The 27,603-nt window shown below is 37.3% G+C and overlaps 1 protein-coding gene across 3 annotated transcripts in view; it reads right to left on the bottom strand.

Moving 5' to 3' along the window:
* Window positions 1–27,603, bottom strand: part of PTPRM (protein tyrosine phosphatase receptor type M) — a 342,158-nt gene that overhangs the window by 180,977 nt on the left and 133,578 nt on the right. For all 3 annotated transcript variants that reach the window (XM_057382477.1, XM_057382478.1, XM_057382481.1), the window contains exons 9-10: window positions 26,860–27,061; window positions 23,106–23,208 (exon numbers count right to left, since the gene is read on the bottom strand). In XM_057382477.1, coding sequence (XP_057238460.1) covers window positions 23,106–23,208; window positions 26,860–27,061 — 305 coding nt within the window. The remainder of the gene's footprint in view (window positions 1–23,105; window positions 23,209–26,859; window positions 27,062–27,603) is intronic.

The following is a 27,603-nucleotide window of genomic DNA, read 5'->3' as shown; positions in this document are numbered from 1 at the left end:
AAGGTCAAACAACTCTTTTCTGTTCCCCTTCATCAAAGTCCAAGTGCTAATGAAAAATAACTAAATCCTATCTGCTGGCCAATTTCCACACACTGCTGTTTCTYGGCTATAAATTAACACATTATGAGTACCTGGGTCAATGGAAACCTGACRGAATTTTACCAGCAATACTTTTTACATTTGTACAAATGAGATCATCTTGCTAATGAATTGCACAAAATTACCTCAATTAYAATTATAATCCAAACACTTTCTCTACTTCTTACCATTAATATTGCTCTATTTAATATGTAACAGCTGGACTGTCTACTCTGAAAAGGGTTCAAGCTTAGTGAATTGAGCTAGCACTGCACCACGACTCTATTATTCCTCTTATGTATTAGTCAGATTTCCAGCTTGTCTGAAGTTGAATTATTCCTTTTCCACGCTTCTACCTTACAGAGAAAAAAGTCTTCCTATCTGTAATCCAGAAAATAAGTTCTACACTACAGTGAAAGGTGCCAAAAGCATATCGGCTATCAGCAGCATTTAGACTGATCTTTCTGAAGGAAAGAAATGTAATTTAAGTATAATTCACATTATATAGCTCTACTATAGAATTTCAATGCCTTGGAAATTAAATACAAAATTTATTTTGATACAGACTGAAGTTCGCKGTTGCATCGAGAAAGTCTCATTCAAAGTTACAAAATAACTTTCCAAGATGGAGCTATTGGACACAAGCATGGACTTCAGAATTTTTCATACAGCAGTCCTTAACATGTACAATCTAGGCATTTATTAATTGAAACTTAGAAATCTACAATTACACCGCCACCAAAAGTAATTCCAAATTACAAACAAAGGGAAAACAAGCTTGATTACTTCATTATTGAAATGTCAGCTCTATTTCATCTCTCCAAAACAGTCTTGATGCTTGACATAACTGAGGCATTACAGAAATTTTTAAAATTCATTTTACAGAAGGGAGAAGGCCTAAGGAACTGAATATAGACAAAAATTACCTGAATTTATTTTCGAGTCTTAATACAACTGCTCTGTGTGATCCTAGGCAAGTCAATTAAATATTATGGGCCTCCAGTTGTAAAACGAGAACAAGAAATTTTCTTATTCCATCTGGYCTGCTTCAACTCTTTAAAACCTCTTCAAATTCTTCTTTCTTATTACCCTTGAAAAAAGTGTTTTTTTTCCCTAGGAAATGTTCAAAGCCTGCAAAGCTCTTAAGGTCCACTAAAAATGCCCTGATCAGCTGTGTAAACTGCTGGGCTACTGCCTTTGTAGGCAGTTAAAGTGACATTCTTGAGCCTAATTTGGAGTTTTCTGCTCACTGCAGTAAGTTCATGCTTTATTATAAACACAGAACCAGTGCTTTTTATAGATCTATTTCTGTATTTTGACTTGCATGCTTGCTTTGTTTTAAAGCTTACAGAATCAAACAACACAATAACCCTTAATCTACGTATTTACCATTATTTCAGTTACTCCTTCCCATGATCCTACTTATCTGCATGCTAGAATCACTTTACTGCATTCTTCTACTAAAATACCAGTTTAACTAAGGGCAAAATTAAGAAACCCAAACCCACCCTGCTATCTCAGTTCCATGTCCATGAAGAACTTGACTGCTCCAACCATAAYAGTCTATAGGGTCCCCAYAGTTTCAGCAAAASTTCTGTAGACCCTGAAAATTCTTYTTCTCTCATASTGCCATTAAGACTTTTAAAATATATCAATTGTTTTGTTCATGTTTTGCATCTAAAACTTCATATATCTTTGCTCATCATGTGTTATGCAAGTTTACTGCCTAACATTGTTTTTTGAAAAAATACAGCCTTTAGACAGTTTTTCCTATGTAATATGCAACATAACTTCATCTTTGTTATCAGTTGTCTCTGACATGGTCATAGCATATTTATATGGATTAACACTGGAGATATTTATCTATTTCTTTGTGCCCTTATATTGTATCAAATTCYTGTAATTCATCCTATAACCTCAAATTTGACAGTACTAGAAATTATATGTAATTACACCTGTGTAATGTACCTTGAAATGGAAGAGAGATTATTCTTTAAAGGACAGGAATTAATAATTTATGCTTAGCAGGCAAATAGGAAAAGGTTACAAGAAATTGCCACTAACTCTCCTCCTACTGCACAAGAGCCTGTATATTTATTATAGGTGGATTAAACAAAGGGGATAATCAACCCCTGATTTATCAGGTGTCTCACCATCATAGCTACACAGGCTTTGCCAGAGGRTCAGAAGTTCTAGCAACAACTCATATATAATGAATGAAATATACTCTKTGTGCAGTCATTTCCAATACAGGTCTGAAGCCAGAGAACCAGCTGAATAGCAGTCCTGTCCCTCTGACCATGGTAAAATTYTGCATGTTTTATCAAAGAGGGAAGCACACATGGTTCAGCTGTGAACTAGGAATAAAACCAGGGAGATTTTGATTAGCAGCAGGACAAATGAGTGTACCTGCTAATGATGGAGAAGACTCTTCAAGGAAGCCCCTCTATTTCAAGCACTTTTTATTTGGGAGATCAAAAATTTTCYGGGTTTGATGCACAATACAGCACTGCCTACTATAACTTCTAAAAAAAGGTGAAGAAGCTTAAAAAAAAACCCTTGTAGGAACATAATGTTCAGATATGAAAATCTAGRACTTAGAGTGAAGAAAAATGAACASACTAAGCAAAACCTCTACACTGATGTTGCTGTACCAATGCCAACAACAATGGCAACATWTATMTTTTTAAATAATAYRTTAATATGTAATTTATACAGGGGGRAAAAGTGATYTAGGCAATGCTGCAAATARMATTCACACAAAASATAAGTCATCACAATTCTTTAATGGTYCCCATTTAAGCACTTGACGCACCAGTATTAGAGGTGTATTGACTGTTTCTTTGGGTGAGCAAAGAGAACCTGAAATATTCATATCTTTTTGCACTGACAGGAATCTTAAATCCTTCTAACGTTTTGTTTGCATCCTTACTTGAAGCCAGGAGATTCCATGCAAACAAAAGCTCCACAATCTTTGGCAGGTTTCTAACTCTGCGGAACAGTTGCTGCTTCACAAACACGCGAAAGGTGCTAAGTAAATAAAACACTTCGTGCTAGCAGCTTGTTCAAACTCAAATGGAATGATTCTACTTTCACACCTGGCTTTATTTACTAGCTTTGCAGGTCAGGAGATAAGTCTGGTTAGATTCTCCAAGGCAGAACCTGACTTCATTCTCAGGAAATACTATTACTGGCATCTGAAATTGCCAGCCCATGGGGGAAAATCAAATTCAAGGAATCTTTTGGAACTGGACCTGAAGTGAACACGAGAGACTAATATTATACAGCACCTCCATTGTCATGCAAGAAGCCCTGTTTCTCAGATCAATCACAGCAGAAATACCTAAACGGCTGTAAAGGAGGAGATAAGACAGCTTAGGTTCAGTCCCCAGAGATACTGCCAAATGTAAACTCTCAGGTGTCATAATAGGCTTTATCTTCACAGACCCAAGTCCACTGGGGAACAGTATCTGGTTTTTAATGTAAAACTCCTAAGCTGCTTTGTGTCTGCCCAACTCTTTTGTATGGACAGTCTCAAAGACTTAAAAGTCAGCATTTACAAAGGAGATTTTCTGGGAAAAATACATCCGAGCAAACCTCTCCTTGGCATTCCTATGGTTTTATACAGGAAATCCTGACAATTTTTCTAATGGAAAGCATTACAGTGGAAGTCAAAGACATTTTCCTTGTTCTTTCCTCCAAGGACAGTCACCAGGGGAGGATATAACAGGTTCAATTCATTTGAGAAGGAAAACATTTGCTACATAATATCTTAATTGCAGAAGAGACAGATAGGCTCCAAAAGTGGTAATTAATTGACCATCATATGTTCATAATACATTTAAATTCATTTTCCAGATACAGAAGAAATAATACATTTTTCTTTTGCAAATCTGGACTCCCTAGGATTTATGGGATATATCAGAGCTTAGGCTCAAAAAAATCCCCTAAGAAAATCTGCAAGGAAAAGGAGACAATGATGCACGCTCCTTCCACTTCCCAGTGGCCACCTAGTCCTTATGACACTGGGTGTTTAACTTATTGCCTTATCTCCTAGTACTCAGATTCATTGTTTCAGAGGACCTAACCACATCTGTCTGAGGCAGACAGCGTACAACAGACCTTCAGCCTTGTAACTGCAGGCAGTCACACACCATTCAYAAAACACTTCTGAAATATTTCTGCCTTTGGATTCAGTTATCACAAATGGCAATCCAAAATATAGTTTTGTTTTGTTAGTAGAGAAAGAGAGAGAGAGTAAAAAAATCTTTAAAGTATTTCAGTTTGCAATACTTTGTTATTTAGCAGGACAATAAAGATCTCCAACCTGTAGGCAGCAGCAGATAGTCTGTACTTGGTTAAACAACATATAGCCTGCTGATGGACYGCAGTTTTAACACTGTCTTATCCATCCTCTGCAAAAAATCAATKAATTCAATACATATGCTAACCTACTTATTGAAAAGAAGTATTAGTTTACTATTGAAACAGGATATTARAATTTATAAGAACCATTTGCCCAACACATATATAAGTGGTGGTTAGACATAATGTTAACAATAATTGTGGCACAAGAGACTGCTCTGTTGTTAACTGAGATTTGTGAACACACAAAGGAATCAAAACTTTTCCCAACTCTCCCAACCTACCTAACCCTTGATAAACATTGCTTACGTTATTTTTTTTTCTCCCTGGTTATACTGCCCCATGGTWAATTATTTCTAATTATTTAAATACTGGTGCCCAACTATGACTTGGGAGTGATCCAGCTGCACTGGCCTACAAGTGTGACTGTCACAATTACSACGAACAGGATCACAAAGATGACAGGATGCCACTATGCCTTCACAACTGTTATGTACATTTTCACACCTGAAATTCTGTAATCAAATAAGAGTTCACCCACCCCTCCTCTCCCAGGGTCTGAGTACTTCTCTATATTGATACGATCAATTTGCTGARACACAATGTATTAGCAACTTCGCATACTTAGAGAAATAACCACATAATTCTACCTTTCTTTTTCTTCTATAAAGGTAACCATATACATCTCTTTGTTATTTTGGAGGGGAAGTTTTTAAGTATTGTATCTTCTGCTGAAAAAAAAGGAAATATTCTAAAGTATTGCAGGTCACAAAAAAGCCCTAGGATCACAAACATAATTTTTCTGAAACACTTATAACTTTACTGGGCCTTGTACTCTTCATACTTAATATTGTTTTACGTATTTAGCTGCTTTTTTTGACATTCAAAAATATCAAGAAAATACATAAATTTTGTACATAGTCTGTACACCTGCATAGAACAAAGTGAGTACAAAATGTAAATAAAATTAAATGTACTTAAAACAGTGCTGTTTCACAAGGACTTCAAAATCGTTTTGTACAGGTGTAAGTAACATAATACAAGAGAGCATTTAGCTCTATATTCATCATTTTTTTCAGCTAATAAAGGTGTGTTTGCTGGATGAGAGAGTATCTTTGACTACAGAGCTCCCCTAATGCATTCCACAGTGTATCAACGAGATCTACCTGCTAAATACAGGCTGCAAGTGACAAGCTAAGAAGGGCACCAGATTTGGCAATGTTTTTCCCTTATTTCAAAAAAAAAAATAGCTGAGGTTTTTTTCCCAGAAAAAAAAAAAAATTCGAACGGAGACGGCAAGGACACATTTTTAGCTGGGTTTTTTTTGCATGTAAGCAATTGTGCATATGGAAAGAGAAAGAAAAACAAAGAGAAAGACAAAACAAAACTAGGAAAAGACTGAAATATTCAAGAATACGAAAGACTACAATGTAGGAATTTAGAAAAGAAGAAAATGAACTGATAATGTGCTGAAAACAGCTTGACGTATTATCCTGTTTCATAAATAAGAAGTGAAAATAAAAAGTATTAGTAGGAAAGATAAAATAAAGTCTATGTAATATAGATACACTTTAAACAAAGCATTTTTAACACCTTGCAGTAAGTAGTATGTTTGTAAAAGGTGTTTGATTTCATAGCCATATTAGGAAATCAAGTACCCTTTACAAACAAACTGTACATAACTTACAAAATTACTTTATTTCATGATAGAGCTGTGAAATCATATTATATACTTTCATAAGATTAGAGGGGGGAATTGTTATCCGAGAATGCCTACAAGATCTCTTTACACTCACTATGATCGATTGAGTATTTTTTTTAATTGCACTATCAATCGATATTTGGCTTCTTCCATAAATAACTCTGGTAAACCTGTCTTTTTGACAGGTATGTCACCCTTAACTTTTTGGCAGCAACAAAACAYCTCTGCTGACATCTCTTTCATGTTAATGGGACATTTACACTGATCAGGTATCAGGTTTTTTTGAAGGCCATCTGAAACAGATGCTTCAAAGCCTTATAAATAGACTAAGACACTGCAACTTTTACTGCAAGAAATCCAGAATGTGCACCCAAGAACAAGCCATAATCCCATCTCTATTCCAYGTATCTATGGTACTCAGCTCCCACCCTCAGTACGCTCAGCTCCTTTTAGCATCTCCCAAACACTGGCTGGAAAAGAGGAAAGACGTGCTGTGGCTGCTCCTGGGCTACACACTGGCTCGACAGGTATGCCAACTGGAGCTCTCTGCTGACAAACCAAATGAAATTAATTAACTCACACTCTAAMACAGCCTATCCTTCAGATGCTAATCTGAGAAACTTACTATTTATGCAACTTTCAGACTACTGCTTGAAAATTTCCAAGAGRACCTGTCCTTCCTTCCCTCATTAATACAAATGAACATATGGGTGGATGAACATGATGATATTTAGGACTTTTTTCTTAGGAAACCAGGAAAAAATCAGGGGTAAAGTAAACTTTAGCTTATTTATGTTTCAGAAAGTTTAATTCTGATCTTGGACATGTAATATAGCACACAGAAGCCARGAGTACTCCCTTTCTTCATTTTAGCAGTGAAAAGTTTTATTCCTACTGAGTAATGACTCAGACCCTCTAGGAACCAGATACTATTGATCTCACTCCACAAGGCTTTATGCTCTTAATTTAAACCCAAGCAGCAATATCACTAACTTAAATGATGCTGGTCTGAACTGAACTAACCTAAAACTTCAGATCCTCCAGGGCTTTGAGACCAACTTCATTACCGAGCAGTACAAAACAGGGATGCTTCCTACTTTATAGTCTTCTAAGAACTTGCCTTTAAAATGAATGCAAACCACAGACAGATTGTGAAGTTACTAATGCCACAAAACAGTCCATAAAGCCACTATTCTGAGATCTTCTGGCAGTGAACACAGAAAAGCTGAGTCAAAAAGAAATAAATAATTTTCAGAGAGTGACCTATACATATAGATGCTTATTACAGYACTCCTCACCATTGCCAAGTTGTTCAATCACACCTAGATCTTCCCCTCTTTTTCTTTAGACTGGAAAAGGCTATTTCCATTTATTTTAACTTTAGATATATGAATGGAGACAGCAGAACATATTGACTTGCAGAAGAGCTAAACAGATTATCCTATCCCCACCAGAAATAAAACTGTGTTCTCATCTGCATTGAGCCTCAGGGCTGGATCTTCCAGGCCATCTTTCCCACCAGAGTAAGACCACTTTTCTGTAGCCAGAAACACACTACAGCTCGTCTCCTGGCCATGTGAGGAGGCTGAGATACTCTTCATCTCTGCAACAGAACTCTTGATTGGGAAAGAAGGGTCTACTCATTATCCAAGTGACTTTGATGTGTACTAACAAATAATTAAAAAAAAAAAAAAGTTGCAGGTACAGGTTTCAAGAGTCTATTTCTGCTGTTATCAAACAATGAATAAACCATTTCAAGTAYAGAGCATGCTGCAAACTATCCTGATAGTCATCTGTTCTTAATTTGAGTACTTTTTTCCAGCAATCACATATTCAAAGCAATGAGGAAAGGATGAAAAGGATGAGAGGGAGGTGGAGACGGATGCAGAGGAAAAAAGGGAGAGAGAGCAAGGGAGAGGCAGAGGGGGAAGGAGACTTCTGTGTAAAATCCTGCTGAGAACAGGAATACCAGTCAGTCACAAGTTATGTGGRAAGCTTTTATAATGAAAACCACTGATCATCAAAGTTATCTAGGTTTATGAAACACTTCTCTCCAATCTTGTTTACAGATATTTATATGACAAGACTTACTCCATCTTTCAAAATTTGTATTAAAAACACCTTATTTCCATGAGAATAGGTTAGAATAACACCCACCATCCCCTTGGCATGCAGTGTTGTGGAAGGAAATAATTTTGATTTATTCCAGTTTAAAGGACAAAGAGMAAATCAACTTAGATGTTCAGATTTTTACATTTGTCATGCTGTGGAGGTGTTTGTGCTTACAGAGCTCAGAGGACAGTGTGTACTTCCTAGTACAAAAAGCGTATGACCTAAACTGGTCTTGCTCATAAAAATAAAATAATGAAAACWGTTAATAGCTGGTCTTGCACAGACCATTCTTATTAGATGCCATGTCTGATAAAATAACACAACATTGGAATATTTCAGTCTTGTAACTTTAATTTCTCTTTGTCCTGGTTTGATCAAGATAAGATCAGTTCTAAATTGCTTTGGAATATTAGCTGGGTACCATGGATGAATTTTGTATTCTCTCAACCATAACTCATTACATGGAACTTGCTTGGCATCAATAAGTCACTATGGCTTTTGTGTGTGTATGCGTGTGTGGGAGCGTGCGTGTGGCTCAATACCCTGCTGCTAGGCTATTTAGTGATAAAATCTGATATAATAAAATATTAATTACAGCTGAAAGGTTGGGTGAGAAATATGAACTCAATTACAGTCCCATATTGTGAACAAAGGGCACGGTGAAAAAATCCTTTAGTTATAGATGTTTGGGATAATAAAAGAACAACTAGAACATTAGACTCAAGCYGAGTGCTCCCTAAAAGGCCACCTGTTATTAATCTTCACATCAGGCATAGAATTTCAAGTAAATTAGGTCAAGATGAAAGATTTTTTGCTGCCAATTTTTTTTACTTAACTAATTTAAAGATTTCTTYATCTGAGTATACTTCCCTTTGATGTCACTGGAATGTAGTAATTAGAAATTTGTAACAAGCACGAGGACACAGCAATTGTAATTAAAGGTTAGATATCATATATRGTATGCAAAATGATCACCTTACATAACAGCAAGAATTAGTAGTTTCTTCTAGAAGTCTTCATTTCAGTCAGATTGCAAGTTTCTCAGAATCAAACTGTAGCAGATGTGGTTATACCATCTTAGAAAGCCTCTTTTTTGTTTGTTTGTTTTTCAAAAAATACCAGCAGTGGAATATAAGTTATTTTAAGATTTCTTAATACAAACATTTTCGTTCATCTGTTTGATTTACCCGAGTGTGAAGTCAGATGCATTACCAAAGACTTACTAGAATGTGACCAGATTGCAAACAAGCACAATTGTGATCCAAAGTTAGTCCAAATCAAATAATATGACCTTGAAATCCTATGCTTAGTAGYGAATCATAAGAACTGAGAAATCTTATCTATTACTGCAGGCTAAAATGTGCCATTAGATCAGAAAATAAGTTTCTCATTGTCTGARGAACTGTGTTCTCTATTAACATTGTTTTCTATTTCAACAATTTTTGCTGAAACTATGGCAATGTATTTTGGTACCAAGCCAGAAAACAGACTTTCAATGAATTTACATTTATGATACTTGGAACAATCCAAAGACCATTTCAAAGCTTCTTAATCAGCTTTATGTTCTTTGCTTAATTTCTTTTTAAAAAAGAACACAGAAAAACAGTAAGTTCATAAGTATGAGATAAAAGTATCTTGGTACAGCAAGCAAAGTGCTTTTATAAGCCAATATTACACCATTTAATTCACCAGTTTTCAGGTTGCCAAGGCCAATTTATAGAACAACAGGAAAACATGGAAAAAGGAGTAAAGTCTTGTCACAGTTCAAAAGAAATTAATGAAAGCAAAACTGTCTAAAATAACTTAGTCTAAAACAGAATGAAGTTAGAGAGGATCTGAAGGAAATAATCAAAATGGAAAGTCATGTCTGGGCTGACTGATCCTTTCTTTTCAGTCTGTCACAGAGAAAGAAAATGTTGATCCACAGTGATACTGACAATGAGGAAGAAACAAAACAAAATTCCAGGAGTCCGAACACATGCAAACCAATATGTGACAACCTGTGAGATCACACAGCCCATTTTATCASAATCAGAAATACCATTTCTGAAAGTCTATGCCTGACTTTCTGGTACTCTAAGAGAGTTTATTGCTTCAAGATTGCTTRTGACTGGAATGCAAAGATTCATTACAACACACTTTTCAGCTCCAGCAAAGCTGTTGATGGCACCCAAACCATCAGATTCCACCGGGTTCCATCCTGCTATGTGAGGCAGCCTGCAAAGAAGAAATAAACTAGGTATTTTTCTTATTATAGAACATGACACAATGCAGTTACCCAGTGTTCACAAAATATATAAAAAATAGATCTAGCAAGGTCTGAATGACCAATTTACTTGGATTCTCAAGAAAACAGGAAGGCAAATTCGCACCTAATGGAAACAACCCTAGCTCTTTAAGTCTACATGGGATGAATGTCTTAGGTCATTTCCACTAAATAATTTTGAGATTCAAGCATCTGTTTTTGACAAATACTATACAATGTTGTTTTCATTCTACAATCTTCAGGGTAGACGGATATAATACAATAAAATAYTCTACTGGAATTTAAAGGAATTGAGCAACAAAAATAAGTAGCTGTCTTTATGCAAAAACCTGCCTGACTAATTTCCACTTTCAAAGAAATCCAGGGCCACTTGCAAATAAGAGATTTCCTCCTCAATAGCCATGAAGAAGATCAGTAACCACACAAAGTTAAATGATAAGAGTAATGAAAAAAATACCTTGAGAAATAATGTGATGTCCTTAAGGAACAGGAACATTCCCTCAGATCTAAATCCATACATAAATGATGAAGATACACTATTGCTCAGTCTCTTACATTCAACTCTTAATTTATTATATTATGTGTGATGCTGCCTCATAGAGCAGTGGTTTTCATTCTGYTCTCCACAAGCTTCCAGAAAATGCAGTTTGCAAAAGGCAAGAAAAACAAATAGTTTACGGATTTAAAATCACAACAATAACATCTGGACATATGTTGCAGTGTCTTCAGGGTTTTATAAATTAAAAAAAATAGTTCTATTAAGAAAACCTGACTACAAGTAAGTGATATTCGACTTCAATATTTTCTAATGAACAATAGACTACTGCAATGCTGTAACTGTGTCCTGAAGAGTGTCCACGAGATGTGGACATTCTGCAAATACATCAATGTCCACATGTAAAACTGTACTCACTTGCAGAGCTTGTATTTCTGAATGTAAATTAATATGCACATGTAAACTGATCAAGGAACCTGGATATTACACAGAAATTATGACGTAGGTTTTGGAGCAGGAGATCAGCTAATGGATTAATAACACTGTTAACACTAAACATATCCTACCTCTTCTACAAAGCTGTGCCCTGGAAATTCACTACTGAACTGAGCTGGGGAATTAAGAAAATAGATGTATTAAAATGAGCAGTTTATAAGTAGAGGGAGAATGCTTATTTTCTCCCTTTATTTAAGGATGCTCTGCAATCTGCTGGTTTGTGTACAGCACATGAAGAAAAATATTTGCTGAGGCAGCTGACTGAATACACAAGCCAATTTCAACAGGTTTTCTGATTCAAAGCTTGAGAACTGTTTACTGCTCATTAAAGCACTCACAGCAGATATGAAGTTTTTAATCTTTTCAATGAGGGGATACAACGTGGAGTACAGAGAGACTAGCTCAAACAGATCCACTAGAATCTGTCAAGATGTCGTCTCATTTGTCCATTTTCTCCTGCCAGATGCTTTGTTTTCATGGGAAAATTGGTGGAAAGTAGCACGTGCCTGTGCTTCAGCTGCAACTACAGAAGCCAGCGTTATCACTTAAGCACCCAAAGCACAGGCATATTTTCTCCTGCTGGCTCTGCTGGAGGAGAGCAAGACCACAGCAAAAATAACCACAACAGAATTCTCGCCTCTCAATGCTATCATCTCTTTCCACAACTTAAATGCRGTGGGTTCCGGTCCAGCAATTTGGAAACGGAGATTACTGTGTTCATTTTCATTCTTTCTTCCCTTCAAAAAGGCTCTGCAGGGCACTTTAATCAGCAGTGCAGAATAATGCAGGCAGACAYAGAAAACAAGTCAGTTTTTGTGGCATCGTCCCCAGTTTTTCGGGACTTCTGTGAATAAATACGAGGCTGACCTTCTATTCTGTCAGTGAAGGTATAACTCTTCCTCCTCCCTGCACTGGGAATGACTCTGGTAGGATTAGGTGGCATAGAAACCTTGGCAGCATGACATTGTACAGCTCTTCCCACAGGAAATCTGGCTGTAGATAAAAGATTCTGCACAGTTCAGGATTAGCTCAACTGTTAAATACAGATGAGATTTTGGCCCTGAGCTTCTACTACCCTACRAGGCTAATCTTGAAAACAGCTTCAACTCTAGATGTGAGAATCCAGTTAATTCATCTGTCCTCTTCTGATTTCCCCATGGTACTTTCTCCCTAAATTCAACATTTTTGTAACGCCTCACACGTCTATCCTACCGCTCTCTGAGGCTGTTTTAGGCTGAGGCATTTATGCTGCTCCTGACTAAAGAGTTGCTGCTTTCAGTTGTAGAGCCCAGTAAGTGACTCTAATGTTTCTTTGTGTCATTTAATGTAATCCAGTTGAGCAGATTAGCTTTTACTTAGCAATGCTTTAGAGTCATGATGCCTGCTGTAAATGCCAGTGATTTCCTTTCCTACTTAAACGAACAGCATAACAGAAAGTTTTCATGTTAATATTCACTAAAGTGAATACTCCTTCAGCATCAAGTGTGGGGAATGYTTCCCTTGGAGTGCATCTATAGCTTTTCTTCCTCTTTCCATGTAGCACTCTTTATCCTTTTGTTTCTTTTAACATTACTTAGTATCAAAGAAAAGCATTTACCCGTTTGCTTGCAATGAGTGATCAAAACTCTTTAGTACATGTGGAATGATTCAATCAACTATTATTTATATTGAGAGCCAGGAATTGCCCCAAATTACTTTGCTCTGGAAACCGCAGTCCTCCTGCCATACATTAAAGTATTAGAAACAGAACCTTTCTAAATGTAGCCATTCAGTGTTTGCTAGTGAATAAAGGCCTCATAYGAACTTGTTCAAAATGCACAATACTGAAGAAAATATCTTAAGGTCAATGGCAATATGAAAATGCACCACTCAGAATCCTTAGAAAAGGCAATTAAAGCGGTACTGATTACTACTGTGTTGCAACCTAAATTATTACAAAAACCCTGTTGAATTTTTGCTCCTTGTCACTCAGACAACTCTGATCCACATGAGAATCTCTGACAAAAATCTGTGCTCTTTTGGGGGTTGTCACATATAAAAAACTCAAAAACGTACTAAAGTGCTGTTTGACTTTAACTAGCAGCACCTTCCCGACAGGCATATACACCTGCTTTCAATTCACCATTGGGTAGCAAATTTATATTTGACCTGTTTATACAAATGCTCTCTCTGAACTGAAACTGGTCTCCTTGCCTTCTGAAGTTTATTCCTCGGATGCATTTTTAGAAAATAACCATTTCTTCTCTTGGCCTTAACTGGCTAGCTAAAACAAGTCYAGTTCTCTTGGTTCCCCCATGTGGAAAACAGTTTTTCCCTGATCATTTACGCCAAAACACTCCACTGCTGTGGTGCCAGCAAATTGGTATTTCCTGGTAGATCAGAACAAGGCACAAGAGTTCACATGAGGTACTCCCARTGTTCATAGCTTGTCACCTTTGCTGGAACCCCACCTGCTGAGTACAACCATTTGCCTTTTTCACAGTCGTGCTGTGTTTTGACAATTCACAGGCACACTGTAAGCCATCCACACATTCTTCTCCTCTGTTATTTMAAAAAATGAGCCTCTATCTTATAAAATGTGTCCTTGTTATTAGCTCATAAAATGCAAATTTTGCGCCTCATCCTGAGGGCTATTCAATATTTTCTGTGCAACATTCCAATCCAATGCTGCAGGCAGGATTACTGTCAAATGGATTATAATGTGTTATATTTATATTTCAGATCTATAAACAAAACAGGCAGAATGTCAAYGGGTCACCTCTCAGTTGATAATTCAGTATTTCACTGTACAGCACAGTGAATGTGTACTTATATCACAGCCTCTGTTTCAGAGCTCTTAAGAACCACTTAAAATACATAGTTAATTTAAATACTTATGCAAGAAAAGGRACTGAATCTTGAGAACCACAGGAAATATAAGGCATATGGCACAGCTGGAGAACAGAAAGACTGATGTGCAACATTCCCAAGGCTTCAGCACCAACATGGTCCAAGCAGACAGGGCTTCCAGTATGACCTSACTTGGGCGCTCATTTATTGAAATGAGTGAATGAAGACCAGAAGTGACACCATACTTTTTGCCTGGAACACCTCACTTGGGCATCTAGAACATGAGAGTAAAAATACTGATGCGATTCCAACCTCTACAAACACAAAAGTAATTAGGCAAGATGATAAGCTACAGTGGAGAATCTATTTTCGCATGGACAAGGATATGGGAAGTGCACATACACAACAGAGATTAAGGTCAACAGTGAAAGCTCCCACAGACAGCAATGGGTTCTATGTGCCTGACAATTCCTAACCAGAGTTTGACAGGAATTTCGAATGGGTCACTCAGCACTGTGGCTACAAACTGACACACAGCTAACTGAGCAACACCATAAGAGAATTACTTTAAAACATCTCCACCAAGTACATCCCCACATAATCCTGTTCAACGACCACTGAGGGAAGGACAGCTGGCTCACACACTCCCCCTTCAATCCCTCCACAGTAAAATGAAAACAAATTCCTGGCATACTTCAGTCTTACAGAGCAACAGCATCTCTTTCTTACATTTGCAAGGAGTGTTCTGGTTGCTCTGCATTTGAACTTGGGTATGTTTGAGCTGAGTACTCCTTCAAAAATCAKGCAATGAAGATAATTTCCAGTGATGGTCACAATTCTTTCATTATGGTCCCTACATTAAACACCTCCTTCTCTCAAGGGAAGCATCCAGAAAGAAATAATTTGAGCCCCTTACACACTCAGTGGGAGAAACATCTCTCTTTACAACTCCAGAGGGCTACTCTGACATGAAGGTAGGATTGTACTGCTTATACTGTGTCTATGGGATGATCACTGCCCCAGATCTTCCTAATCTTAGCCAGAAGYAGATGCTTACATTTAAAGACCTAAAGGGCACTTTATTTGGGGCTTTACTGTACGGGTCTACATCTGCGTAAGATACAAAAGCCTGAGCTCTCTTCTGAGAGATGTGACAGTCATAATAGATTTTTTCCACAAAAATCTAACAACTCTAGCAGGTCTGCAGAARCYRGAGGCTGGGRTTAAAYACTGTTTTCAACCTGAGAGGCTTTYACCATGCTGCTCCCACACCCCAATCATCWGTACAGCATTACTGTGGTCTCCTGCTGAGGTTGGCCTAGCATGAAAACAAAAATACAAGAAAAATCAGAGAGCTAGGAGAGCATACATGAAGAAACCTGTTTAATCAAATGGAGACTACTGTTATTCTGTCCTTTATTTCTGTTTTTATTTAAATACCATCTTAATTATAACACATTGAAAGTCCAATGAGGAAAGAACATGGACTTTAGTTCTCTTACTTGCCTAAGAGGGGCTTCAGGAATTTTGGACTTCTAGTTACGAGGTATCTACTGCTCTACTGAAAACATAGCAATACTTGAGAACAATCTGTCAGCTCAGATTTGCTAATACCAAGCTGCTTAAAATCCATCTAAGCTATATATGCAACAYTGTTTTCCCWGTTAAATCACTGGAAAGGTCCCAGMCAGCCAYTCTYCCCAAAATTCCTAGACATGAATCAGGGCCTGTTCCCATATGGCAATCTCTAAGGAGTCCGAGTGCCTGGGAAGCTCTGCAGGATGAATATGGCCTGATTGTAGCCAGTTGGCCTCAGTACAAGAGAATGGTACACAACATACAAATTTCACTGGTAAATATGCACAYCTAAAGTCTGAGCTCAAGTATATTAATTTGAGCACTGAGCAGCCATTCCTCTGAGAGGGATCATGAAAAAATGGCCCTTTTCTGTTCCTTGCATACTCAAGAGTCGAGCTGTTCATTTCYGTAAGCAGATTTAAGAAAAACATGTTTTATCAATTCTGACTGAAGTTGGCAGTCCAGAGCCAGCAAAACAGGTGTGAGTTCCAAGAGCTTATGATTCACTGGTTGAATTGTTGCTGGACTTCAGCCTTCATGAGGGAGGCTGGAAAAACCCARTGCTCCAAAGGATCTCAGCAAAGAACTAGGCTAGCTGAACTGACTATCATGCTGTCAAAATGAGGGCTAAGCAATATAGAGAAGACTATCATTAGGAATTTAGCAAAGATATGGTCTCCACTGCAACCTACTTAAGGACAACATGTAGAAGAAGGTTAAAAAAAAAAAAAAAGAGCAGAGCCTCCTTACAGTGCAGCAATTTTTAAGTTGTTAATTACAAGCAAAGTCTGTGAGAAAGTATTAGTGAGTTATGAAAATGAAAATTAATCTCTTCAGAGATAYGGAATAATCTACCTTCTCTTTTATTCTTGAATTGCTCTAGCTTGCATAATTTATTATGGATTAATTTATATTAATTGCTATGACAGATATCATTATGTGCTGGGTTCTCAGTGACACAAATTAGTACTAAGGAAGTCAAGGATCAATATTCATTTTACCCAGGGACTATGTGAGAAGTCACAGTAAAAGGACCATGGAAGTTTTTAACAAGCCAACGGGACATGTGAAGCTGCACCACACATGTCCAGGCAACAGGTACCATAAATTCTAGCTCAAGTCACAGTAAAAAACCCAAGGACAAGTTGTACTGCATAACAAAGAAGAATTACAGCAYTTTTATAGCATAAGCAATTACTGCACTGTTCCCTCAATGAAACAGAAATTGACCCTTCTGCTGTAAATAATTGTACTTGTTGCTATAAAGAAGTGACAATTATGGGCATTAATAAAACCCAATCCCTTCTCTACCACAGACATCCTCAAATAAGTTTACTGGCTGCCTTACAGGTTGTAAAACTATAATTTGGAAAGAGCTGACCCTACTCTATGCAATTCAGGCCTTTATGTTTACAGACCCTTAAGCAATAGAAAGGATGCTTGTAGAAAGCAAATTAAAAGCATGGACAGTAAGTTTCCTCATGSTCTTTAGATCCTGTGGTCTCACAGTATTTCGAAAGGCTGCACTTTGCACRCAGCATTTCAGAATATTAGTAAGTTAGTAATGCTACTTGAACATGTATAGTTACATTATTTCAACATAACCATTTCTTTATCGTAAATCCACCAAGTATGCAGAGTGTTTTATCTGTGAGCTCTTGAAAGGCCAGAGTTCACTTTTTGTTGTATCGGGAAGCTTTCCAAATTCTGCTGATTAATGTAGAGTTCTGATATTTCTCTCCCCATCTGTGTCTACACAGGATTTTCTTTTTCCTCATTACTGCATTACCATGTAATGCCACTGGGAATAGAAGGAAATTACAATAACGTGCTAGCACTACCCAATGTGGAAAGCAGGAATTGTGAGAGGACATAGCTAAAAATGCAGATATTCCAATGTCTTTAYTTACATGTGCTGTTGCCATGTTTATGCCCACACAGAACATGTGCCAGTCAGCATTCTCACATTTTTAAACTACTTTGTTCACATATCCTGAATTTATAATTATACTCATGATGTCTGCCTTCACAGTTCATGCACAGGAATTTATGCTGCACCCTTACTTGCAACATAGAAACTCAGACCGAGATACCAGAACTTTGAGAAGTGAATTACAACTTTGAGGCCCAGGCCTGTGGCTACAACTTACTCACAACATAATGCAAGTGGCTCATGGACTTTTCATGGTTATGGAAAAGATCCTGAAACATTTTTATTCGGAGTGTTTGAAACGCTGCAGCTTTCTAAGTTCAGCGATATCTGCGTTTCCAAAGAGCCTGTCTAGCTTACTAGCTTTTATCTAGATTTCTTGATTGCCAGTGGAACAATTAAAACTGCTCATATMATGTCCAAGTGAGTGATTTTTGTAAAGATGGTACATTTCAGGAATAAAGGTAGGCAGACTTTTCTGGAAGGCTGTCTGTCAGATTGGAGGATCATGGAAAAGCTATCTGATCCCATTTCTTCACCTGGAAGTGCTTGAACAGTTTGGCATCACCTAACTTAGGTGGCACAGGAGTGCCAGTGCCCTCTGCCAGCCTACAAGGAAGGGAGTGGGCACAGTGACAGAGCAGGAATGATGGCCAGAGATGCAAAAGTCTGATCCTCATGCTCATGCCTCACTAGTCATGCTAAAGGAAAGAGATGAGGCCCTAAGACACATCCATCTGCCCTCTGATGTGTGTGGCAGGGATGGGAAGGCAACTGTGACCTCTGATTCATGCACAGGACGAGGTGGTTCTGCACGGAACTGCTGCATTACATAAGAGTCTTTGTGTTTCAAGGTGACCCCCTCAGATTAAGTTACTACATCTTACTGCTGTCAGGGGGTAGGAATTAAGTGTTTGTCATTAATTTAAAAATTACTACACTCTCAGTGCTTTTGAAATGGCTAAGCCACACASAGAATTCAGTACTCCTCAGATTTGGGCTGGAAATGGTTTTTTTACACCATTTCAACTTCCTGTCAATGCTGATCCTGTTCCAGGGACCATGTGCAGGTAACCTTCATTCCAGCTGTGACAATGAACCAAGTATTTACATGATGCCTTTAAAGCTCTGGATTAGGCCAGTAAGAAATGTAAATCTCTGTGAAATTYAGGGCAACCTGAACATCTCATGATGTGTSCTTCTGATAAAGCAGTARAAAGGAGCGCTTATCACTTTAGATAACGTGGTTTGAAATTTCTGGGGTAGTTTCCAGTTGTACTGCAAAACACTTAATACCTTACAATGGCCTTTTGAAATCTAAAAATGTTACTTCTTCAGGGCAGAAAGACTAAAAGTACGTTTCAAAATTAAGCACTTTCAGTAAAGAGGTGTTTGCTTTATTTCCCCAGTAGAGCTCTTATTTATGCAAGTTGAAAAAGTTGGGCAAGCAGGTGATAAAGGGCAWGGACAAAGAGTTCACAGATTGTCTTCACTCTAGAACACTCTCAGCTTTCAACTCACATAATTCAAAGTTTATTTCCTTCCTTCTGCATCTTTCCTTTAAGGTACTTTTAAATTACACTACTTGGCAATTGCTGCAGTTCTCTCCCTCTCATCCTGTCTGGGGTCTGCAGACCTAAATATTGCTGGTCTGATCCCACACACTCAGAGCACTCAGGGCAGGAAGTACTCTGGCATCCTAAATGCCAAATATTGCATCCACAGAGATTTGCTAGCTGACACATTTGGTCATCCTGTTCATTTCACACTGGAACAAGAATGTACCAAATGTCTGCAGTTTCTGTAAGAGTAGAAAGGTTGGCTGAATGGACCATTAATGGATCAGAAGAGTTCAATGGGGCAAATCCAGCTGAGCCAAACTTTGTGATAATGTACTATGAGAAAGAGATCCTGAGGCAGAAAGAGATCATGAGGCAGAAAGAGATCCTGAGGCCAGATCCAGGCAGAGCCTGGATGGTCTTGCCTTCTTTCTTGCCCATTTCTCTCCTTTCCCCAGTCTGCTCCTAACAGAGGCTTGCTACTGCCAGGTGGTTCYAGTGTAATCTGAGCCAAAATCTTTGGGATGTTTACTATGAAAGCTTTTTGAGGATGTGGCACAGGATACCAGAAAGAGGGTGGTATGGGGACAACATTTTGCTGCTTATGTAAACAGACAAAAGAAGTGGAAACACTTGACCTTTATCATGGCAAGATTCAATAGAAATAGGTGCAACAAAAAAAAAAACCTGCTTCTCCTGCTGAAGCTAAAACCTTGCAAGAAAACTTTTTTCAGAGGAGGTCACAAGAACCTTTTATAATGGACTGTGACAAGCAATCTAAAGTTCTTTCTAACACAGATGAATKTATAAATAGCACTAAATGCATGCAGTCACTGAGCATTACAGTTMTCATTCCTGTGTATCAGACAATACAGTATCTTTGCAATAAATTAGCATTCCTAATATTAAGCAAATATACAGCACTGCCCAATTTACACATCCGTAGAAAATTTGGCTGCAGAGTCTTCTACACTTTAGGCTAACTTGCCCTGAAGAAGTAAAATGYACAAATGATATTGACCTGGAAATAGAGTTGCCCCTCAACAGACGTTGAAGAGCTCTCATAGAAAAAATATTTGCATTTGCATGCCTTTTATACAAAATTTTCTAGACTCAAACTTTCTAGACTCAAATTCAAACATCTGAAAAAAGAGAATATCTGCAATAAGACATATATTATGCAATTCCAAGAGAGTCATCATCTTAAACTAAACATTTTTTRTTTCATTTAAGCCTTGTAAATTACAATCATTCTAAAAATCAAAATAGCTTAGCCAGCTGTTAAAGAAGTGCATACATTCRTTATTACTGAATGCATTACTGCTTTAAACATACATAATTCCAAAATAATCTCCTTGAAATAAAGACAGTAACAGGCATAAAACATGCTGAACCTGAAACTGGAGACAAAGCAAGCAGTATTTGTTGTATTAAAAACCTAACAAAATACATTTCAATCATGTCYAGTCTTACGACTTCTAAAACAACCTGGAATGCCATTTGGCCTTCATGATTAATGTGTACTTCATCAGTGTAAACAGAGCCTTTTGGACATTTCTATAAAGTCTGATTTTTGAATCAATATTTAAACAATTAGCATCACTGCTTCTCTCCTTTGATGTTATGCTGGTTGTGTGCAGATTCTAAGTAGCATAAAATACCAGGATTTTTCTAATTTAAGAAGAGAAAAAGAATTTAATCACAGAAAAAAAAAGCTGGACTTCAGAACGACCTGAGGTACCAGCTTTGTTGGCTTGAATGGCAGAATTTGTGCTCTCCTTTTCCATGTCAGGAATTGAAGAATTTTATGTGTCATGGCTGATGTGTTGATCAATAAAACAACAACAGTCATTTACCCTGCAAGTTGAGCGCAGTTTCAAATATCTGCATTAACCAAGCCAGTAGCGGTAGCAGAATCAATAGACAAGGCACCTTGCCTAGTKCTGTGGATAAATGAAGTATGACTAAACTTTTAACACCCAATGAATACAGATTAAGATGATAAAATCCATATGCAGGATGTGTTTTGCAAGCAGTATGCTTGGRATTGGAATGTACTACAAAATGTTAAAAATATTAAGAAATTCTTACTTTCATTTTCACTCTGCTTTACTCAGCATTTACACTCTAAGCCTGCAGTCAGCATTCATTTTGTTTTAAGACCTGTTGCAACGGGCCTCTTTAAATTTGCTGCTGTGTGTTCATCTGTCAGTTCTATAGCTTCATGTCACTTTAAATCTCTCCTATTTCCCTAACCACTCATCCACTTATTTGGCACACTTTCATCTCCTAATGAGCTCCTTTCTATTGTCAGTGAAGTTTCTGATTTGTCACTACTGCCATAGCAGCCAATCATCTTTAGTTCATGATGTAGATAAAAGGAATGAAAMCATTTTTTTATTAAGAGCCTAATGTGTTCATGTTTAAACAATGACTCCAACTTGTATTATTTTCATCCAGATGCTGCAATTCAGGAGGACTAAACTACTGCTTGTGAGATTAAGTCAGACAAACAGAAAATAATTCTGTTTCTAATCCAACCTGCTAAATCAGTTTCATTAAATGTGCTATAATGTTTTCTGCTTTTTATCTTGGGCGGTTCAGAGTTCCTCAAAGKGCTAAATTTTCTACATAAATAGGTGTCCAAATGACTGATTGGACAGCATTTCCAAAATGCAGTACTCTGTACATTCAATATATATAACTAATAGTAATAGAACCTTAGTTATATGCATTACATGAATATTCTCCATAAAACCAAAGAACATTTTCATTCATGTATGCATAAGCATACCAGATCTGTATTTCCCAAACAGAAATTATCAAAAACTTCAGTATTATGATGAAAATATTTGACAGCCACTCAGTATAGATGGAAACTCTTCCTACAGTAATGAACAAATTAAGGAGGACACACAATTAGCCAAAAGGAAAAACAGCTCTGAAAAATCTCTTTTTCTCTCACCTTTGTTTTCATTCAGAGTATTAAGCTCATTACTGGTTCTTATTTAAAGTAATCTAACTATTTCTCTTTCTCACTGAAAATCAGGCATCTTTTATTTTAATCAATGAAGAACTTACACAGTACCATCTGTACTGGGTATCTGGCAGGGAAATAAACCTCTGAAAACCGAAAATTCATATAATGGATAATTCATATAACAAATGCTATATAACACTAAAGAATCCAAGTTACTGGTTTTCGAGGTTGATTTCCCTGGCAATTGTTATTATTTCTGCTATCATGGTCCAATAYTGTAAATACTTCATGAATGTTACACTAGATACTGTTTAAATTGGCTAACTTACTAGGAGTTGACTATCTTAAATCTGTGAAGTAAACAAGAAGACTGAATATTAAAGACAGTAGCTCAGCATAAAAAATGTGATGTGCCCTTGAACTTATAACACTGCAGTAAGCAATTACCTTAAAGAAGCCACCCACACAACAGAACTATGGCTTTGTTCCTTATCTTCAAAGAACAAGCCACTTGCATCTGGATCAAATCCTTTAAACAATACACGAACACTCAACATCAAAGCACTTTCATTTTCTTCAGTTATTTAATTTAATTAGAGGTAATACAGACATGAATTTAGACACTGATTGCTGTGTAGAAAAATCCCCAGAAAATATGTTCAAGAAATCAATCAATTTGGGTTTTAATTTTATAAAGGATTTTTTCCCCCAGTACCTGACAGGAGCGCCTCTGCTCTGTGCAGGTTTCAGCAAGACTGTCACAGTGCTGTCAGTCTGATTCAAAGGTGTTTCAAGTTCATATGGTGGCATAGAGGGTGCTGTAATAAGAMAAGAAAAGAGGCAAATGAAATCATTATTCCTGTATTTTTTCTTTCAAGAGCTGTACCTTTATTTGAATATGCAATTTTAAAGACTTCTTGAAATACAAAGACCATGCTACAAATCTAAGATGCTTTCTGTTACAATTAAAGTGTGAGACAACTGTTAAATAACTTCAGACAAAAAATAAAAAACAAATCCCAAATAAAGAAATACCAGCTCACTGCCAATTTCAAGACAGGAAACAGATACTAGTGGGAGTAAGTTTGCAGAAAGTATTGAGAATCCATTACTTGGAAATGAAAAGTTATCTTAAGAACAGCATCTGGAAATGTGCATGCTGTCTTTGAAACTGAGCCCAGCTTTCTCAGTATGTCAGCTGTATCAGGATGCACTCTCAGAATTTGTTTTYCCTGGAATTTTAAGTAATACTATAACTGTCCTGGGTCTATTGTCCACCAAGACAAGAGTTCATTTAGGTTGAAGCCCCACTCAGCACTTTTGCAAACTGCATCTTCATTAAAGATTTGCAGTTGTGATTAAAACAAATGATGCTTCAGTTATTGTCTTTTACTGCAGCTACTTTCTTCAGTGCTATCAGCTACTCACATTGGAGGAAAGGCTACTCAGTTAATTGGTTATTTTACAGGCTGCCAGATCCTTATTGTTGAGTTGTCAATGATGATGTACAATTAACAGATTTAAAGGCTATAGTAGCAAAACGTGGTCATTGCAGTGGTCTCTTCTGACCACAGGAATAATGCAGGGCAATTAACTTCCCTAAACTAATTTCCACTTGAAGGGGAAAACACATTTGGTGGAGAAGATATTTTCCTTAGAAGACACTTCCAAATATTCACTTAGTTCTTCCCAATTTACTTTCATCTTACTGGCACTGGATACTTTGTGTGTATCGTAACAATAGAGTGTTCCGTGCTCCACATACCGATAATATCAACCTCTAGCAAATTATTTTCAAGTGTATTTTCCAATTATTTTCATCTTCCCAGTAGTATCTTCATCTACTTGAAAGGTAAATCAATTTCTCTCTTTATCCAYAGCGCCCTACATATTCAAGTAAGGACTGCATTAAGGATTGTACTCTTCTCTGCAACTCCTCAGTCTGCTGTGAAAACATCAAAATCTTCATTCCTTTGCATTGTTATTCATTAATTTTGAAATATTTCACAAATATAATCTTCAAAAACCTCCTTGAAAGGTGAGAGGGTTTTATTCTGTTTGCAATCCTGGATATAAGGCACAAACATTTAAACTAATCATTTTAAGTAATTTGGGTACCCACTAAAGTCATACTATTACAGACTACTTTAAAGACTCAGACACAATTTGCAGATTTGCATATGCAGAACTCATTCACATAATGCACCGTTCTCAACCTGACCATCCTGAAAACAAGGATGGACAGAAACTATATCTCTAAAAAGCCATATGAACATTTTTTGAAGACTCTTATTTCTTCTCCTTGGTTTCATGCCCACATCTCAGCAAATCTTCTGATTCTCCTAATTTATGACTCCTAAGCCCTTACTTGCTCTCATTACTAATTTTAGTGYCCCTATCATAATCAAAATCGACTTCCTGTCCCAGATAGGAGTTGTGGTTCTCCCAGTCAGAACGTTTAGTCCATAACCTACTTCTCTTCTCCATTTTGCCCTGYCTAGGCTAGGCCTCTTCCTCCTCCAGTGCCTACACAGAAAGAAGGAACTTATCAATAAGAAAACAGGAAATATTCACGTAATTGTACAATAAAACACAGCCACTATTTTTGGTACGTAGGAGTACTATTCAAAACACTTAAGACAGGAAACTTAGAGGCTTTTGTTCAGAAGAAAATGCATTCTAGAATTAGGTAATGTAAAATGCAGAAACTGGTCAAGTTGCACTGTTGTCACCTRATCTATTCTAAAAAACAGTGAAACCTTTCATCCAGAAATATTCAGTAGTTCTGTTTCACATCTGTCCAAAATGGAGAGCGCTGGCCACATGAAAGTGCCTCAAAGCTTTCCAGAGAGACAATGAGATCACAGCCAATTGCACTGAAAAGAGGGTCCCACACTCAACAGCTAAACAGAGTCACCGCCAGCTGTGACTCTGCAATTCTATTAAGGAATAAAGGCATTTTGTTTCTGGTTTAAATTCATCAGGAGGCTGGTTTTAACTACCCATGGACAAGGCACAAACACTCCTTGTTAACATCATAACTAAGAGGAAGCAATGASAGAGTGGGGTGCACACAAGTTTGCAGAACCTCACCACACCAAGACCTGGAGGTTGGCCTCAGCCTCAAGCACGCCTGCAATGCCTGTTCCCACCAGTGCATTTTTTGGCGACACATAATTTTAGAAAACAACCTAAAATCACAAATGTCCATATTCCCATCCAAAAYAGACTCCTTTTTTCCTCATTTTAATAAGGGCTGGTTTTATCATCCTAACTCATATAAAGTTTTTCTATGCCAGAAATTGATTTTTGACAGAAAAAATTTCTGCTTGGTATAGGAAAAGGGATGGAAATTTAACTCCATCTTCACTGATCAGTGTTAATTTAATGTTCCATACAGAGTTAATTGTCTAACTTGAAAATTAACAACATTTTTGTTTCTCTACAAATACCTGTATTGGCAATAATTTCCACCTTGCATTAACTTCTCTTTCCTATAATAAGATAGAAGAAATCATTCTATTACTGATTAACACTTGGCAGGTTTTTTCATTCCAGTGAGGACATACAGTTAGGGAGAGGGGAGAATTACTCAGAATGAGAGTAAAAGAGAAAGAAGATTTTGTACCCAAATGCCTTCTGGAAAGCACAGTTGACCATAATTAGATAAGGCAATTTTCTATAAATATTATCAGAGGGGCCTTTTATTGTCAAACTGCTAGTTTAATTCTGAAGCAGACTGTGGAGAAGTGAATAATAAAATTCAGATTTCAACTGAAACTTTGCACAACATTTTTTCATCATTACTTATTTTATAGGATGCAATAATATTCTAGCCCCTCAATGAAGTGTTCCTSTGCCTCAAGGGAGGGCTTGAGATACTGGTCAAGGATCTACAGAAGTGACAGAGGCATTCTGTTATCTGAAAACCACTAGCCCTGATGTTCTTTTCTAATACAGTTCCATATCCACTTCAGTCCCCCCGCCTGTTAGGAACACAGGCAGCCTGGCAGTAACCACACTTTCCATGTGAGCTCTAGACTTACAGCACCTCTGCTCTACTCTCGATTGTTCATGGCTCATTAAAGAGATTTTCCAGCACTGCTACTGTACTAATTTAGAATCATGTCAAGGCTGACTAAGCTCTGAATGAAACCCTCATCTTCAGGTCCAAAAAAMCCCTATGCTAAATGTTGCAACTGCAGCTGGCACTGGCTGCAAACACATAATTCATAGGGGTTTCTTGAGTGATATGTTACAGTTGTGAACAGGAATTTCAAAGTACTAGCTAATATTTAAGCACTTGGAAGTTCTTCAGATATGGTAATATATGTCACTTTGACATCTTCGGGGATGAACGTGTTCTTTCCTTTTTCAATTTGGTGCTTGTTAAACTGAAAAGAAGTAAACAACAAAAGAATTATCCACCTCATTACCATAAGGAAATAATAATACTCTTGATCAAATACCTGATATTTTGGTCGTGAACTGATTTGTTATTGGAGGTCCRAAGCCTTTCGCTGTGCTGGCTCTGATGGTAAAAGAGTAGGTAGTGCCAGGATACAGTCCAAAAAAGAGATAGTGCGTTTCATTTCCYAGCTTTGAGACTCGTCCACTTTGATTGGATAAATCTATTTCTGGGTCAAAGGAACTGACTGCTTTGTAGGTGATCTGCAAAAGAATAAGAAAGTTATAAACTGCCTTGAGCAGATGGACAGAGATTGCATCTTTATCCAGTAAACCCTTCTGATGTATGCGCTGTCAGACATTTTATGATAAGGTATCTTACTCTCTTATACTCTTCAAATCCTGARCCCCACGAAAGGACAGAGGAACTGAGTCGTAACTCGTATGAGTTATTACTTTTATAGATACAGAGACTTAGAGGCAGCTAGATTACAACTCTAAAGGATGGGTTCAGGCTTACATTAATTCCTTTGAGATGTTGGCTTTAACAGCGTCACATTCTGAATTCATCTTACTGTTGGTTTTGATCAGCACCACTAACAAAACCAAAACAAACAGGTAAAATTGAGAAGTGAATAAGAGGGGGTGTAGCCCCCTAGTTCCAGCTGACTTCACTGTAATTACACTTTGCCCTGAATAAAGTTATCTGTAAAACATGATAAGGGCAGCTTAAGGCAWATTTTTCAGAAATTGGGTAAAGCTTCTATTTTAATCTGAAGCTTAGCTATTACAATTGCTAATTTGGA

This window comes from Malurus melanocephalus, unplaced genomic scaffold, assembly GCF_030028575.1.
Source record: "Malurus melanocephalus ecotype Western Australia unplaced genomic scaffold, MMel_1.1 scaffold_568, whole genome shotgun sequence".
Lineage (NCBI taxonomy): Eukaryota > Metazoa > Chordata > Aves > Passeriformes > Maluridae > Malurus > Malurus melanocephalus.
The sequence above is the reverse complement of the archived record's forward strand: the minus strand, read 5'-3'. Positions and strand labels throughout refer to the sequence as shown.